The sequence below is a fragment of the Centroberyx gerrardi genome, chromosome 1 (genome assembly GCF_048128805.1).
Source record: "Centroberyx gerrardi isolate f3 chromosome 1, fCenGer3.hap1.cur.20231027, whole genome shotgun sequence".
NCBI classification, from domain to species: Eukaryota; Metazoa; Chordata; class Actinopteri; order Beryciformes; family Berycidae; genus Centroberyx; species Centroberyx gerrardi.
In genome coordinates, this window is record NC_135997.1 from 20,022,815 (window position 1) to 20,041,306 (window position 18,492).

The following is an 18,492-nucleotide window of genomic DNA, read 5'->3' on the forward strand; positions in this document are numbered from 1 at the left end:
ATTCTACATTTTGTTATAAGATTAGTATAGGCTAGTTATTTTGGGGAAGTTATTAAGGGAATACTGATGCAGATTCCTTTTTTAGCAATGTTTTGTTTTTGTGCACCTAAAACAGATTTCACATTCATTATTCTTATGTTGATACAACAGTCAGATGATCATATATAATAGATGGTGGTAGATTATCTATGACCGTCTCCTGGGGTATCAGGAGTTTCAGGACTTAAAGAAAACTGTATTTTTTTTTACATTGTATAATGCTTCATAAATGTTTTAGCTTGTCCCTAGGGCTATGAAACGTTTTCTAATAAAAGTTGTACAGAATGACGGCTGTCTGTTGCAGCAAAAATGGCAAACCTGGAGATGAGATAAGGCGTTTCTGCAGGACACTTGTGTGAATTTTGTTTCATACAACATTCATAAATCCATATCAAACTGTCCAAAGTCATGGGATTAATTGTATGTAACTTGATTGAACTGTCCAAAATCAGCGGATTAACATGTTAATTCTATTTTAGGTGAATTCTCCCTTTAATACTATACACCCTTTAATAATAGCAGCTGATGTAATGATGGTATCAATATGTAGTGCTTACTGTAGTTTGGACACATTTAGTGGCAGTTGTGTGGAGAAACGTCTGACTGCACAATACTGGAGATTTCTGGCCGATTTGTTTATGCCAACCAGGAATACAGACACTTTTTTATCAGACAAGCTCTTTGATCAACTTGCCATTGTGTGACGAGAGGAAACTGAGATGCTATTACTTCCATCTTCATGGTGGAACAGAATAAACAGTCTGAGGCCTTTTTAGGCTGACTGTCAGTTTTTCCTCCATCAGAATAATGTTGTAATCACCTGAAACATGGAACTATGGAACCATAAAACTGTTATTTTCACCCTGGACTGAACTTGTTTAGAGCAGGTGTCAGTCAGTCAGTCAGTCAGTCAGTCAGTTACATTTATGTTTTACATTTGAGACATTCAGCCTTAAATGCTCTTGTCCAGACGAGTTTGCAGATGTTGGTCAAGAACATTCTGCCTCAGTTAATCAGTTGCATAAAATGTTGCATGAAATAAGTTGCATGAAATGTTGAAATTCACCACAAATTGAGCATTAAATGACACTTCACCCATCCACATTGCACCCAAACTCTGTCTAACCTATCCCTCCGCCCCTCTGTCTCCAGGCGCGCCCACAGGCAGGTATAAGTTTGTGAGGTGTAACCCCAGCGGAGGCCAGTCCAACTGTGTGACTCACCAAAGTGAAGTGATGGCACTGGATCCAGACCTGCCATCCAGACTGCCTGCCTCAGCCGCACAATATATGTATGTACTCATGTTTTGTGCAACCTTGTGTGTGTCTGTGTGTGTGTGAGAGAGAGAGGGAGAGAGAAAGAGAGAGAGAGAGAGAGAGAGAGAGAGAGAGAGCTAGATAAAGAGAGAGCCCAATAAAAGCTTGGCATGTTGATGGTATATTTGCTTTCACTCGTAGACACAGTAAGGTGGCTCTGAATAGTGTCTCAGCAGCAGTGAGTTCACTTCGCTGTTAAAATGAGTCTGAAAAATAAAACAACAATTTCAGAGAGTACATATTATAGTCAGATGAACGCATAAAAAGGAAGCACTGAGTTAAGGGTAATGGCGTTATGTTGGTTAACACTGCTCTAACAACACCCTCTGTGTGTCTGTGTGTGTGCATTTGTGTGTGTGTGTGTGTGTGTGTGTGTGTGTGTGTGTGTGTGTGTGTGTGTGTGTGTGTGTGAATGTGTCAGTGTGTAAGTGTGAGGGAGGCGGCCAAGAAAAGCAAGAATAGAGGAGAAAGGAGAGGGACAGAAAGAGGGAAAACACTTTAGACAAATAAAGAGACAGACTGCAAGAATGAGGAAAGCATAAAGAGTTTCTGATCTGTGTTGTGTTGTCACACATGTAGATGTAGAAATAGGATTACACAGACGTTAAGCCAATAGATGCTGATCTGTGGTCAGTTTTGCCATCCTTGCCAATAGTTACGGGTAAGAATGAAGATGAGAGAAGCTGATCCTTTCACAGCATTGAAGAACAACTCAAGAACAACTACGCAATACGTATTGTGGGGCAGAAAAACGAATGGTGATATTAGCTACATTTTATTCTGCTGTATCACCAGTGAGACGGCTTGCCCATCACAATTTCACAAACTCTCCATCGACATTATATTATTTGCACTTTGTAATGACATTTTTAAATTGTTCTTTACATTCTAGCAAGCCAGTGCCATTGCTAGAAAGATTTGTGGCTCAGAAATGAACATAATTCTGCACTCATACTCATACTTTAGTGTCATTGAACTTTTATTTATTACATCGTATCGTGGTTTTATCTAATTGTGAACCCCATATCGTGTATCGAATCGTATCATGAGATTAGCATATTGTCCCATCACTAATAATGCATTTTCTGTTTACATTTTTAACTGAGTCTATACCTAGTATTTAGACTCTAATTTTGCACAGCTTTCTGGAAGCTGAATAGTTCCAGATTCTTCCATTTAGTTGAACTTCAAAACTGTGACCCTTCTGAAATTAATGAGCTGAAACCAGAACAGAGCTGTGATGTACTAACTTAGTGGTGTTTTAGTGCGTGTGTGTGTGTGTGTGTGTGTGTGTGTGTGTGTGTGTGTGTTTAACACTTAGGTCGTGTATGTGTCTTTCGCAATTAATGTTTTTCTGTGTGTGAAGGAAGCCAGTTGTACTATCACCCTGCCTTAGCTAAGCCGTCAGTTTCCTCTTTTAGAGTTCCTGTCAACAGACATGGCTGCTATCAGATGAAAGCCTTATATTTGCAAAAAGTCAACTTTTCAAGAATGAAAACAAGGAATCATATTTTCCAGCTGCTGCCCATTTATTGTTGAAATCACACAGTGTGTTTTCAATGGGTTTAATGAGCCCTGGGCTCATGGTACTTACTCTGCAGGTAAAGAACAGTGTAAACCTCCAGTTCAAGTGAGAAAATTAAAAACACTTAAGTTTTCCAAGATTTCCACAAAACAAGGACATTTAACCGGTCTATCAGAGAAGTTTCTCACACCTGTGGCTTCTGTTACACCGTCAGCATGTTGTTAGAAAAGGGCCTTCATGCTTTCTAACATTATTTTCAGGCATATCTTTTTATAGACAATATACAGTAAAGAGTGATAGGAAAAATGGGGGATAGAGAGATTGTGTTTGTGTCTGTGAGAGAAAGAGAGAGGGGTGACATGGATTGTTAATCTTTCTGTAAAGAAGGGATAAGATTTGATGTAAGTCATGATGGATGCAAACGCACAACATCACAAAGTGTATGGTATGTACCTTAGTCCACTGAGTCACTACCATATGATTTAATTCTGGTTTGATCAGGGTTAAAAGTCTAACTGAGAGTCTATTAGATCCTATATTCATGAAGCTATGACCAGCAGAGAAAACAGAGACAGAGGGGAAAGGAAAAGAGTCAAAGAGGAAGAGGACCAAGGAAACCAGAGAGGACGGGAGGTAGAAAGTGGAAACGAGGGAGAGCGATATACAGAGCAAGGGTGAGACAGACAGTGTGAGAATGGATAGCCTCTTTTATGGGATGCCTGAGTCTTTAGGCTTCACCCTATTAGGCCTCCTACATCATTAGGCCTTGCTTAAAAACACAAGGGTCTCAGCAGCAACCCTCCCAGCCTCCGTTTTGCAGCGCGCCTTGAACAGGAAGCCAGAGGGAAGTGTTTAGAGGAAGTGGGCTGTGACGGCTGGTGGCCTGCTGCTTCTGGTCTATTGTTCTGTGCCTGGAAATTAGCTGTGCTGTACTGGTCTGGTTCTCAGGCTTGAGAGGTAACAGGTCACGTGTAACAGGGACACAGTAATCTAATTAAATTGGCAACTGTAATCTCTTACATCGACTGCAATGTTTCATACAAGCCTTGCAAGCAAATCATTGGTTTACAAGGCAAGGCAAGGCAAGTTTATTTATATAGCACATTTCATACACAACAGCAATTCAAAGTGCTTTACATAAATAAAAGAAAAATAAAGAGGTGAAAGTGCATTAAAATCACATTTAAAAAGACAGTGCAAGAAAATTAAAAAGATAAAAAGAAAAGTAAAAGTGCATTAAAATCACATTTAAAAAGAAAATATAAAAGATAAAAGAATAAAAGAGAGCAAAATATGAGTGACAAAGTCCTACCAACTGAAACAGTCACAGCTCCATTTCCCCCAGTTCCCCTACTGCACACCTAAAGCTCATCGTGAGAGATGGAGATAATCATGCATCACTTCTTAAAATGGACCCTTTTCAGAGGAGCTTTTAGAAAGGGAGATGAAGACCTTAGAGGAGGGCTTTAAGCATGGCAATGTCCGGTTAAAAAGTGTCATCTTTTGAAATGATGTGATCTGAAAGAGCAACTCTGTGCCTCTGCGCCTCAGTCCATCCACCCAGTACGCCCAAACATTCTCATTCTCATCCTGATTGCAGAGAGGCAGAGGCTGCACCGGAGGAGGAGGGGCCAGTGAGAGAGGTTGAGTCGCTGATGATGGCCACCATGCCTGAGGAAGGGTCTGGTGCTTTTGAGGGCTCCGCAGCTGAATTTCCATTTATGGCGGACCGGTCCTTTGTGACTGGCGAATCAGAGACTGGCTCTGGGGAGTCCTGGACAGAGAACGAGGCAGAGCGATACCAAGGTAAGTAAATGGAGGAATATGGATGCTGTGTATTCCACAGGTTTCTGCATTCATGCTGAAGGCATCTTCTACCTGCTACAGTCTCACTCAAAATGATTCATCAATTGCTAACATTCCCATTGTTAATCTCTTATACCTACTGGCCCCATGAATCTGTTTACATTCAAAAGTATCTGCTATAATAATACTAATTGGCTGCTCATTGTTTTGTGCCCCTCTCATTCTGTCCCCTCCTTGTTTTGTACATCTAGCACTATGAGCCCTTCTGGTTTTCTGCCCAGAGCAGTGTGACCTCTCACTCCACCTAGCTTTCTGCATGGCCCCTCCTTGTTTTCTGCTCCCTGTAATCTGATCCCTCCTTATTTTCTGTTTGTAGGTCTGCTTGATGAAGCAAAACCAGCCAAGCACGAGCTGAGAGAGGACCTCCTACTGCAGCTGTAGACTGACACACACACACACACACACACACACACGCACACACACACACACACACACACACACACAAGGCTGTCATCTATTGTGTTTCCATCCAGTCGATTCAAAGAGTGAAATAAAAATTGCATCACCACCTGGTGGTAGATAGCCTTGGCCAATCAGAAGTTGAAGTTCTAAATTCCCAGAGCCCTACTGATGGGAGATAATTCTCTTTAGGGGCAAAGGAACAACTGTAAATGTATAGGTACCTGCCAAAATAAAGGAAAGGAAAGGAAATTACATATATACACTCTTACTGTAAGTTGTTTTTGGCAGTGCCCTGTATTTACGCTTTCTTGTTGAGAACATAGTATTGTATAAATTGGAATATAACTTTTTAATATGACTTTTGGAATATGCTTTTCTAGAAGTGTAAGGCCAGTGCAATAAGTTGATGCCTCTGTCCACGCATTGCTCACTGTGTGCAGCTGTGGTTCCCAACCATTTTTTCCAAAGGCCCCTTTAAATCAACCCTGATAAAACTTCATCTCTAAACTACTAAATCTCAAATGCCAAATCACCCCTCATAATGCTTGGGACCCCCCTCCCTCCCCTATAGGTGGGTGGGACCATGAGCCACGTGTGCCTTTTAGACACACAGCAGTAATAAGTTATTATATCAGAAGAATTTGATCCCTTTGTCTCAAATTTTCTGACACATCATGCCCACCCAGGAGGGTCCCGCACCCCATGTTGAGAACCGCTGGTCTGCAGGGTTGAACAGGAGAACCTTGCTAATCCAAACCCCTCAGGAGTGGAGCGGATTCGACACAATCCTTGACACTGTGAGCTGGAACTTATTCAAAATATGAACTGTGCTCATGCATGCATTTGCATTTCAAATACTTCCATCAATAAAGGAATTACAACATCAGTACATAGTAATAGTAATAGTATTTTCAGTACATCTTGTGCATAATGCCTGTTCAGTCAACTGGGCAGTTTGTAAATCTCAGGTTTGGATAAACAAGGTTCTACTGTCCTGTGGTCTTTGTCTGACAGCTGCCCAAAGATATGGCATCACAACCAGAGAGACCTTATCCAGAGATATTTTTTTAAGTAATGATGTGACAAGACAAGTGTATGCATTAAACTGAACTCTGTGCATGCATTCTGATGGCATCTACAATTTGCAGAATTTAGTTGACACACTGATCTAGAGTAAATTAAAATAAGCGCTAAAGAAGAACAAGTCATTTCTGAGTCTCATAATTCTCTGTAGACAATGATGAATGAGTGCATCACAGCTTGCAACACAATCGTATTGCAGTGTAATTAATTCAGCATATAATACAGTGCAAAAAAAAAAAACGAGAACATGATAAAGGATCTGTTGCTGTACTTTTCAAAACTATTTCTGGCAGGTGTCACCCCTCTCTGGGTGTTTTGTCACATCTCTAACTCTGGCTTTACTGCAGAAGGAGGAGAAAAGGGCTTGGATAGACTGCTATCCTGAGAAGGGCTGGGTTCAACTCACTCTCAGTTCAGTCAACAGAGGAAATGGATATTATACAAAATCAATTCTGATATTTAAAACCTTTTGGAATGAGAAAGCTTTTTACCAAACACATTAAGAAATAAACGATTGAATGAATGCTATGGCATTAGCAAATGAATTATAGTTTGTATTTACATTCTGAGTTAGTTGATTCGAAGCTGAGTTGAACCTTTCCTGCTCACAGCCTTTAATTTTATACTTGCTGAGAATGTGAGTGTTTAGCTTGGAATGGTGGCTTTTATATTTTATAGCTCAGTGCTTTATAGTTATATCATTTCCAGAATTAAGACACATTTTTTTTAATGCATAAGAAATGAAAATGAATAAATAAATACATTTATTTTACAATATCATTTAATTTTCATTTTAATTCCGTGCTGGATACAATTGAAGCTATTAATAATCCAAGTAGTTATTATTCTGTGACAGATTATCAATGTGACAAGTTATCATTCTGCACCTCTGTTTCTTGAATCTTGAATCTGCATAGAAGGGAGAATGTGGTGGATAATGCAATAAAACTATTTTCATCTACATGCCATTCCTTAATGATTTTGCTGATGCATTAGACAGTGTACAGTATAGAATGACATTTAAGATACAATGTGGAGTGTGATATGGGATATTAGCTTAATATAATATATATATATAATTATAACAACAACAACAATAATAATAGTAGTAGTAGTAGTAGTAGTAGTAGTAGTAGTAGTAGTGGTAGTATTACATTTAGACAGTGTATTGTGGGGAGTGACAGAGAAATAACAGTCATTAGCCTGATCTGAAACCTCAGTATCATAGTCATTTAACAGTATGCAGTGTAGCCTGCTGGGCTACAAGAACACTCTTTAATTCAATTTGATTTCTACAAAGTCATACTATCAGCATACAAGAGCCATTGTTTAAGTTCCTGGTTCAAGCAACTTTGTGGTTCCAACTTCTCAGCCTATTGCACCAAATTAGACAGACAGTTGAGTTCAGAGAGCAGATGAAAAGCTCAGACTCCCATGGCAAAAGCATTTGAAACAGCAATTAGACCATGTGACTTGAAATTAGTGGAATAAAAGGACATTTTACACGTTGACTGTTTTCCTTTGCTACAATGAACCAAGAATTGAACATTCTTTGTACACATTGTCAGGTATTATCTGTAATTGTGATTACAAAAAACTGGATTACAAAATCACATTATACAAATATTTTCAGTCTTGAGGCATCACAACTGGTCACACTTTATTTGTAGTCCCATGCTGATACTCAACTTACTGTCAAGTGACTATAATGTGTCACAAAAAGTCTACTGAGTTTCAGGTGATAATCACAATAGTGTGAATATTAGTCTATAGACATTCAATGTCTTTTGTGGAGATGTAGCAAACAGACAAGTTACTGTTTATTGAACATCTACTTTTTTCACCTTATAGTTGAGCATCAAGATTTGACTCTCCAAATAAAGTGTCACAACCTACTATGATGAAAACCTCTTTCAGCTTTGTTGCCTGGAGAAGAAAAGTGAATACCAAGGGTGATGCCACATAGGCAACGTCACAATGTGGGCAATATTACTTTCAGTGTTTCATTAAAAAGTATTGTTGGATATATTTCTGGTGAAATTGATCATGTAGAAAAAAAATAGCTATGTTAAAAAAACTCATTATACTTCCTCTTTGTTCATACAGTATAAAAACACAGCGATCATCTCACCTTGGATGAATTCACTGGGTCATACAGTTTCTTGCTGAAACTATATTTTCCATTAAGTGGCCAGAATGGCTTATGGATTCAGAGTTTCACCAGATATTTTAATTTCTCAGCTGTCAAAGAAGGTTTTTGAACAGTATACAATGATCCACAAAAGGTTGTCTGCCTATAGTGAATTGTCATTTGCCTATTTCCAGGAACCCCCCAGTGGTCCCTAAAGGCATGTAAGGGACCTCAGAAATAAATAAAGACAAGAATAGTGCAACATTTTCTAGGTCAATACCCAAAGGGAATCCTGGACTTGTGTCTGGTGGATCCCCCTATGACAACAGCAAGTTTAAGCACTCTGATCTGATCTCTACTGGTTAGTAGACTGTGAGAAAGTTTCCATCCAACGGTGTACCTGAGGGTCTTCAGGTCAAAGGCCAAGTCCCTGTCCCCGCATAAAGTTTGAGACCCCATACCTGCACCCAAAGGGCCTCCGCCCACTCATATGACTGGGGTCACGTGACAGTAAACCTTGTTACTGCTTCTTGGTTCAGATAGCAACAGAGAGACTTGGCTACACGGAAAGAGGCTAGCTGTTAGCTTCAACTGTCTAGACGGCCGAAATGGTGAGTGCAAGAAGAAGCAACATCTATTCACACTAACGTTACAGTGAAATAAGCCATGCTGTTTTTCGTCAAAAGACGACACTAACACGGGTTCTCAGTTTCGCTTGCTAATGTTTATTAAACTCTTCCTCCTATGTGACAGGGAAGCTAGCTGGGTTGGCCAAATTAGCACAGTACGAGGCCGTCTCTGCTTTCAAAACTATCGTTTGACTTGCCAGCAAAGCAGTTAACGTTAGTTAATAGCAATTCAGTTTGTATCTTAACAACTGGAGTTTTGCAGCTTATATTAACGTTAGTCAGAGCTGCAAGGAACCACGAGAAATTGCAATGTTAGCTAACGTTAGCTGACTATCTGGGCTAGTAGCTGCCTGGTTAGCTAGCTGTAAGTTAACTGTTACAGCTGCTTTTGATGTGTCCCAAATGCCCTTCCCATGGCAAGTTTATGGTTAATGATGGCAGGGTATGTTAGGTGGAAAAGCATGGATCGCTTATTGATTCAATCAATCAGTCAATGACTGATTTATTGACATCCTAAACTGATACTACTTCTCTGTCAATTGATTGTGCTGTAGTAGTGTTTTTACTGTGTTGTTTGGTGCTGTGAAGCTCAGTGGGTAGAGCATGGCACCAACACTACCAAGTTTAAGGGTTTCAGGGGGCCACCCATATTAAAATGTATCCACTCATGGTATTGTAATGCACATTGTGTAAATGTGCCCCATCATTGATTAGTCTCTCCTGACATGGTGATGATTCCTTCAGATATGCTGCTCCTACATGCTCAAGCACGTGTTGATGACTCTCTGCCAGCGCAAAGACAAACAATATGGGTGTGGAGCTGATGGCATAACCCCACTGAAGTGTGGGTAGGGAGTAGCTGTTACGGCCCTCAGACTGTGGTTGGGCATCCGTCAGCCACTGTTTTGCCATTTATATTTGCACAGTGTGAGATGATCACTTACTAACTATTCTGGCATTCATGACAACCCCAGACAGCCACATTCCACTATCATCTGACACCATGTAGATGTGTGTAAAGAAACTTAGCCTACTTACACGGAAGTCGATTTGTTGTAGTTTAATGCACCTGTGAACTACGATGCAGCCTCAGACCTCTCATATGTCAAAACACTGTACCCCCTACCCAGAATACCATGGGGTGTGAACTTGACCTCAATTATAAAGCAACCAATATGAAATGAGCTGATGCCTATTTCAAAATTCAGGCAAGTATCGCCCAATAATATCAGTGTCTTCATATATCTGTGGGGTACCAATACACACGCATACATATGTTTCTAGGGTGTCCTGGGGGGCCTGTTTAGACCAGAGTGTGAGGAGATGTATTCTCTGTTTCTATGTCTAATTCTATGTTTCTGTATTCTCTGTTTCCAGAGTTTCCTTGGGGGTTTGTTTGGGCCGGTATGTGAGATAGATGTACTGCTGAATGATGCAGAGAACAGAAAAACAGCTGAGTTGAAGACAGAAGATGGGAAAGTGGAGAAACACTACCTGTTCTATGATGGAGAGTCGGTGTCCGGGAAGGTAAACTGGGTTTTCAATAGTTCTCAAAGTGGGGTCCAGAGCTCAGCAGGGTTCAGTGAGTAGGTCCCAGAGGATCCCTAGAAAAGTGAAGAATGGTTTTGCTATCATTTTATTAACTAGTTAGCAGGACTCTCAGTTAGCAGATGATGGACTTCTATTTTGGGAACCACTCTTTTTCTGTGCCCAGTTGGAAATTAAGATTATTTTGCTGTGTATGCAAGGTTTTCCCTGGCTTTTAGGGGGACTCAGGTGATAATGTTGTTAGTGTTTTGGATTGTAGAGGTATAGAAAAACACCAAGGTGGGATAGTTTAATATGAAGGGACAACCCTTGTCAGGTTGACACATGAGCCTTGTTATAACATGCCTTTTGTCTCATATTATACTTGATCACAATGAATGTGTTTTCCTTGCAGGTGAATCTGAATGTGAAGCAGGGAGGAAAGAGACTCGAGCACCAGGGCATCCGCATCGAGTTTGTTGGACAGATAGGTGAGCACATCTATCGGTCTGCCTGAAGTCACTGATGGGGTTAATTTAGGTTGTACTATGGGCAGGATTTCATTGCCTCTTACCTAGAACTATGAAGTGTTGACAATAATAATTATGATGAGCAGAACTAACCATTTTATTGCTCTGATGTTAGTGGGATGGGACTGATGGATATATTCTTTTCAAGACTTCATACATAAGTTAGATCTAAATTTACGAGTAGTTCCCCTGGCATGCATTGTTTGAAATGCGTGTCGAGCTCATGAAAGAGCAGTGTGCGTTAGCTGAAAAAACTACTTGCCAGCAATGTGCTGTGGGCTTCATGTGGCTAAAAGGTTTAACAGAGCATGTGGTTGTCATGTGCAGCCTGCAGCCTGCCATAGTAGAGCTAAACCCTCCTGCTATGAGCAACACTACACAGGAAAACTCCATTTGTAGTGAGAGCAGTGTGTTCAAAGAGCATGAAATCCTGAAATAAAACTGCTTATGTGCAAGAGAGATGATTTATTTGCTTTCTAGAGTTCAGGATGTCATGCTTTTTGGATACGCCACTCTCAGTCTGCAGTGTGCATGGTAACACAAAAATACATAAAAAATATTCTACATAATTCCCTTCTCTAAAACTTTAAAATTGTACAGAGATTTCAGAATACTTACACTTAACAATTCATACTATTTGGTCCGGATTTGCAGACCAGCCTGTATTGTGAATTTGAACATTTAATCCTCCTGAATGACCTCTGTTCCCAAGGTGCAGATAAAGAAAATTTGACTATATTTTTGTTTGTTCATAGCTGCATTCAGTTCAATGAACCTTTGTATTATCTTCCCAGTGCTTTGCCATTATAATAGGCTGCTTTCAATCGTTCCATTCTTTTCACCTCAAATTAATTATGTTCAGCTCTAAAACAGCTGTGTTCAACTCATAAACCGTTAGCTGTTTCAGTGCTGCTGTTTTTTCATTGCGATGTCTTGAACTGTAAAACTGCTTTGCTGTGTTGCAGAGCTGTTCTCTGATAAGAGTAACACCCACGAGTTTGTGGACTTGGTGAAGGAGTTGGCTCTGCCTGGAGAACTCACCCAGAACAGGAGCTACGACTTTGAGTTCATGCAGGTGGAGAAGCCCTACGAGTCCTATACTGGAGCTAATGTCAGACTAAGGTATATTCATAATACACTTTGAGTGTAAGGTAAACTTTGGGTTCTGTTGCATTCTCAACCACATGGTTCTGTCACATGGTTCTCTCCGTACATCCATCTGTTTGTTCTTTAACTGACTTGTGCTCCGACCGCCCTGGAGGGGGCAAGCAAAAAGAAAAACGGATCAATAAATGTATTATTATTGTTATTGTTATTGGTATTAGTATTGGTATGGTTATTGTTGTTATTATTATATTTTGGAGACTACAAGCCTGATTTTGACCAAATGTGGGTGAACAATGTATCAAAATTGCAGTAGATTGTGGGGGATGCTACTGCAATTAATTGAAAGCTTTTAACAAACATATGTCCTAGGTTGTTTGAGTTACAGTTATGAAAGTGTAAATGTGTGAGAGAGACATAAGAATGTTATCACAGAAGACCCATGAGCTTCTCCCACTTGTCTTTCTGACTTTTTTTCTCCCGCATACTTAATTGTGTGTCACGGATTGGTACAATAGTGGCACTGCATCATTTTTGGGTGACACTGTGTTTACCATAGTGCTGCCTCAGCCCAACCTTCACAGATTGTGTTTTTCTTCCAGGTATTTCCTCAGGGTGACAATAGTTCGGCGTCTGTCTGACCTAGTGAAGGAGTATGAGTTGATTGTCCACCAGTTAGCCACCTACCCAGATGTCAACAATTCCATCAAGATGGAGGTTGGCATAGAAGACTGTCTGCATATTGAGTTTGAATACAATAAATCCAAGTAAGATCAATATTGCTTTAACTTGACTCTAAGAAAAAGTCATTATTACTGCCTTAGCATATCCAAATGCCAAATAAGATCCTGTGAAACTGAATTCAGTTCTGTCTCTTCACTAGGTACCACCTTAAGGATGTGATTGTTGGGAAGATCTACTTCCTGCTGGTCAGGATCAAGATCCAACACATGGAGCTACAGCTCATCAAGAAAGAGATAACTGGAATAGGTAAGACTGGGGTAACAATATGTAAATTTAGACTAAAATAGGTCTAATAGATGGAGGTACAGCTAATCAAGAAGGAGATCACTGATAAAAGTGAGAATGGACCAGCTGACTGTATTCTAGCTCTGTAAGTCTTCACAGGTGATGGGTGAAACTCTTTGTAGCTGTAATATGCTACACTATCTTTATTCTTCTCTTGTGCAATTGTATTATTACATTATCCAAGTAATACCATAGAAACTCTAGTCTGCTCTGCTGCACTTTACTGTGCTCTGTTTTGCCGTTGTCCACTGTACACTACTTTTAGTGTCATCATATCCGGTTCGTATCATGCAGAAATGGTAACGTTTGCCAAGTGTGTGTGTAATCTAATTGTATTTTCATTCTTTCCAGGCCCCAGTACTACCACAGAGACAGAGACGGTTGCAAAGTATGAAATCATGGATGGAGCTCCAGTTAAAGGAGAATCGATCCCTATCAGACTGTTCCTCGCAGGTAGGCTCCTCTCCTCTTCTATTCTATTCTCTTCTATTCTCTTCTCTCCTCTTCTCTCTTCTTCCTAAACATAAAATTGTGTCTGATTGACCCTCCTAAAACATACAAAAAATTGGGTCTGATTGACCTTCTTGTATATATATATATATAAAGTGTTCATAAAAACAGTTAAATAGAATTAGAGTAACTTTTCCCCAGCCTTTTGGAGAGGTTTAAGGCAAAAGGCAAAAATAGGGCTATCCAAACCTTCTGAGGAGCCCTAAGGAAGGATAATTGGAACTCTACTGAGAAGTTCTATGTAAGATAAAGATTAGAAATACTTCCAGAGTTTGTTTCCTTTAGATTGGCATTTAAATTGGCAATCTAAGAATTTAATAGACAGTGAAGCTAATGCATTTTTCTGCACCTGTTGAAAGGATATGATCTCATAGCCACAATTTTGGATGTCAGTTCAACCGTTCGCTCCACTATTTTCTTTTCTTGTCCCCTCCTATCCAAATATATATATATATATATTTTTTTTTTTATTATTATTATTTTTTTTACTTTGTGTTTGTGTGACAGTGTATCGCTTCTTCTGCCTCCTAACAGGATATGACCTGACAGCCACCATGAGGGATGTCAACAAGAAGTTCTCTGTACGCTACTTCCTTAATCTGGTGCTGGTCGATGAGGAGGACAGGAGATACTTTAAACAACAGGTAAAACACACACGCACACACACACACACACACACACACACAGAAATGTGTTCAAATGGTACTCTACATCACTGAGCTAATTTCTCTAACTGTCCAACATACAGACACACACAGTGCAGTGCAGAGTTTGCCTTTGTGGCATTTCACATACTGTAAAATTTCCATTAATGATATAGACATTTATTTACATCAACAAGAGATGGGACCCTGCATTAAAGTTTACTTCATAAAGCAGCATGTGTGTGATTATGTCTTGATTTCATCCTATTTTATGACTCGTAGCATAAATGACAGAGTTTCTTCGTGCCATGCTGCTAGCTCTTCTGTCACGTGTTCAAGTTTGAAGCAGCAGAATTCCCATGTGCTTCTGAGTTACAGTTTCAGTGTTCTGACTATGACAAGCAGATTGCATTTTTACCTGGTTTCTATTTGTGACTGAAAATATGTGTGGATCGTGTTTGCCTGATGAAGACCTTGGGGTGCAAACGTTGCATTAGATAAAGCATTAAGAAAGGAGCTCTAATCCAGATAATCCTTTTTGAACCACTTGACTGTAAATATCACACATTCCCTGCCAGTCTAACTTCTCAACACCAGGAGATTTTTTCCCCAAGACTATTCAAGTATACATTCATTCCTTCCTCCCTCCCTCCCTCTCTCTCCCTGTCTAGGAGATTGTCTTGTGGAGGAAAGCTCCAGAGAAGATGAGGAAACGGAACTTCCACCAGCGCTACGAGTCGCCTGAGCCCCGACCCCAGCCGCTTACTGCAGAGCAGCCGGAGATGTGAGGACTAGACTATCGAACTGAAAACACACAGACACACACCCCAACCCTTCACTGCTGAACAGCCAGAGATGTGAGGGCTACCCTGCTATTCCCCTGGACTGAGAAATATATGTATACATGAATACACACATACATGCATACATTCAAACACACCCCTCACCACCAAACGGCTTCAGATGTGAGCTACCCTACCACCCCCATCCCCCCAGGACTGAAACACACACACACACACACACACACACACACAGACATACACTCACATCAAGACACACAAGTATACAATCCAAGTCTGCTGAATGCAAAATAAAACATAGAGAGGGGCCAAGGGTACAGATTGACTTGCCCAACTAAGGAAAACAAAAAGCGAGACAACCTATTTGATCTTGGCTTCCCAGACTGAAAACACGCACACACACATACACACACACGAGCACGCAAAAGTGCAAGCCATAAGCTCAGTTTGCTGAATGCAAAATAAAATGGGAGCAAAAGACAGAAAAGAGGAGACGGCTACCAACCACCACACACTAGATCACTTTCTCCTCTCTGTACACAGTCGGCACTGCAACAGGAGCTTCCATTTCTCGCATATTGCACACCAATCATCCTGGACCCGCTCTGGCACACCCCTCCTGTAAAAGAAGGCGTTTCATATAGCCTGGTCGGGGCCAGCCAGTGATTAGAAGCATTCGAGACAAGTGGGAAGTGAGAGAAGTTTCAGCCTGAGCAGAGGACATGAGAGGCTAAGCTGCGAGTCAAAACACACGCTCTGTGTGTGTGTGTATTCTCGATGCCCCAGTTGAGGCGCTGGTGACGACACAGTTCTCCTCTCATTCGTCGTTTTAGCTCAGAAGTCAGGAATTTCCCAGTTCCTAGTTGTCTCATACGTGTTGCAGAGACAATGGCTGTGCTGACAGTGAGGCTGGACGGCCCACAGACTGCTCTGTCCTTGTGGATTTCTGCTTGGAAATGCAGAGCTTTGTGCAAAAAATGTCCATCTTAACATAATTTTTGATCTTGTATTTAGTCTTAAAATCTGTTTGTTTTTTTGTAAAAGTGAAAAAAAATCTGCCAGTGGAGTGAGATAATTTATCTTGTTTCCAATGCGTGTGATCTGCCTTAATTCAAGATGGAAATTTACTTACTTCAATATATACAGTATATAGTCACTTGTTTAACAAAATTCTGGAAACTGAATTGGAAATCTTAAATTAAGATTTTTGCATGTTTTAAAGATTTTAAAACTCAGTACAATATTGAAATGACTTGTTAAGATGAATATTTTATGCAGGTGTCCACCACTGCTGAAGTCTATCAGGCTACTACAGACGTGTCTCCAAATTCATGCAGTTGCTATGATTTTGGGATTCAGTCTATATTCTCTGTTTTATAAGGTCAAACTATTTCTGTGGCAACAGGCATGTTTTGATCTCCAAAGGTGCCGTGTATTTATGACTAATCTTAAAGGATGGAAACCATTTGTTGTCTTTCCTCCAGAATTATTTAGTGTTCATATCGAGGGGCTGGGATCACTCCACTCTCAATTCAGTCACTTCAGGAATCTGATTTTCTTCCGATTCTAAAATATAAAACTTACAAAACATTTGGGCGAGCGAGGAAGTTGTCATATCCAACTTATTAAGAAATACCTGAGAATGAATGCTGTCATCACCATGAGTAGCAGCTTCATTTACATTTTGAATGACTGAATAGAAAATGAAATTACCCCAGCCATGATCAGTAGACTGTATATTCACTCTTTTTTTTGTCAATTTCACTTTCTCTTTCATAGAGTACAGTGTATGTTGGTATAATTAGAATTCTAATTAATATACTGTATGGCTCATGTCTATTATTGTAAGCACTGGAAGGGGTGCGCTATCAAAATACTGTCAAATCCAGCAATGTTCCACTGTGATGCTCAGACCAGCAGTTTAGGTCCCGCTTTAAAGACACACACACACACACACACACTCTTGCGTGAAATCACCTGCCCCGTGTGCAGGGTGAATTTGCCCTTCAACTCTGATCTGTGGCCAGTTTTGCACTTTCCCCTCCAATGGTTAAGTTTGGGAAAAGGGGCACGGAAGCTGATACCTTTACAGCACTCAAGGACAACTTCACCTCAAAGATCTCCCATGTCTGTAATCATACTGGCACTTATATATCGCTTCTTGTTTTATTTGGTCTTATTAACTGAGTACAATAGTTTGACACTGTCTCTGTCTGTATCTTTCATGTGCAAGTCATGCTGCCATGTTTTATGTTTCATTTCATTACGTTCTGAACACTAGAGGCTAGAAATACTCCAGTTTTTCTTTGCTCCTTTTCACTGTGGTGTCCACCGTTCTTTTCGGTTTTCCTTTCTGTCTTTGTCTTTCTGAACATTATACTGTTGTTTCACCAATCTTTCTTTCTGAACACTACAGGGAGGGTTTGTTTGGTTTATTTTAAATGCCTTTTAAAGGTAATGAAGAAACAAACGCCAAAAAACTCTGCCCGTCTTATCCACTGCATGTTGATCTTTATACAATGTCCCATCATGCCATTGACGTGTGTGTATGACTGATATCTGTATATATACCCCCCAAACCCAAATATATAGCTAAAATTAATCGGTGAATAAAGCAAATTTATACTGAATATCTTTTGAGCAACACTCTTATTTAAGATTGCTGTCTGAATTAGGTGATGGTCAGAAGAGTTACCTCTTGAAAGTGTGTTTGATTGAAACTCCAATGATGAATTTATGAAATTTTATATTTAAGTAATGTGTGGTACATGAGTATGTGTAATACATGAGCAATACTGTTTGAGGCAATACAGAAGGAAATGTATAAGAATCTACTTGAGTAAAAGTAAAAAGTACCTCATTAAAAATGTACTCAGAGTTAAAGTAACTGAGTTAATTTTTTAGAAAGGACAACAGTGTTACATGCGATTTTTCCCATGCAATTCTAAAAGGGGGAGAAGACAGTTCAAACCATAGAGATGGTTCAAACTAGATTCTTGTAATTTTAAAAATTAGAAATTACAAAATAAAGTGCACAAACAAAGTAAAGGCAGATTACTCTTCTCTTTGCTGACTGTTCCTTCACTGTGAATTGGCTCCAGTTTCTGATGCTTATGGAGAGCCACAAAACGTTGATTCAGGTTTGTACCAGATCGGTCGCTATGGTAACGGCGTTGTGCGTGGGGCAAGTAACGAAGATCGTGGTTCTGCTCTGCTCAGAGACATTTTTTCGCTATTGAGTGAGTCATGAACTGCATATACGATCTTTGGGTTTACAGGATACACAGGGGTCCTTGTGTTTTCATTTTATGGGGTGTCCGCAGTTATGCCTGTTCATAAATTGCACTCTTGTCTAAG

The 18,492-nt window shown here is 40.0% G+C and overlaps 2 protein-coding genes across 2 annotated transcripts in view; both read left to right on the plus strand.

Annotated features, from left to right (window-relative positions):
* srgn (serglycin) overlaps nt 1-7,192 on the plus strand; it is an 8,299-nt gene extending 1,107 nt beyond the window's left edge. The window contains exons 2-4 of the mRNA XM_071904867.2: nt 1,192-1,330; nt 4,481-4,686; nt 5,063-7,192. Of these exons, the coding sequence (XP_071760968.2) occupies nt 1,192-1,330; nt 4,481-4,686; nt 5,063-5,127 (410 nt within the window). The 3' untranslated portion in view covers nt 5,128-7,192. The remainder of the gene's footprint in view (nt 1-1,191; nt 1,331-4,480; nt 4,687-5,062) is intronic.
* Nucleotides 7,193-8,905: 1,713 nt separating this feature from the next.
* Nucleotides 8,906-18,040, plus strand: vps26a (VPS26, retromer complex component A). The gene is made up of 9 exons (XM_071904857.2): nt 8,906-8,973; nt 10,369-10,518; nt 10,934-11,009; nt 12,014-12,170; nt 12,755-12,919; nt 13,036-13,142; nt 13,533-13,634; nt 14,226-14,335; nt 15,007-18,040. The coding sequence occupies exons 1-9, from the start codon at nt 8,971-8,973 to the stop codon at nt 15,121-15,123; spliced, it is 987 nt and encodes a 328-aa protein (XP_071760958.1). The 5' UTR covers nt 8,906-8,970; the 3' UTR covers nt 15,124-18,040.
* Nucleotides 18,041-18,492: the final 452 nt, after the last annotated feature.

What these genes read in the sequence shown, in the direction of transcription:
- vps26a (XM_071904857.2), top strand. An exon ending in GAGAGTCGGTGTCCGGGAAG is followed by an intron (nt 10,519 to 10,933) that starts GTAAACTGGGTT and finishes TTTTCCTTGCAG; the next exon opens with GTGAATCTGAATGTGAAGCA. An exon ending in GGAGCTAATGTCAGACTAAG is followed by an intron (nt 12,171 to 12,754) that starts GTATATTCATAA and finishes TTTTTCTTCCAG; the next exon opens with GTATTTCCTCAGGGTGACAA.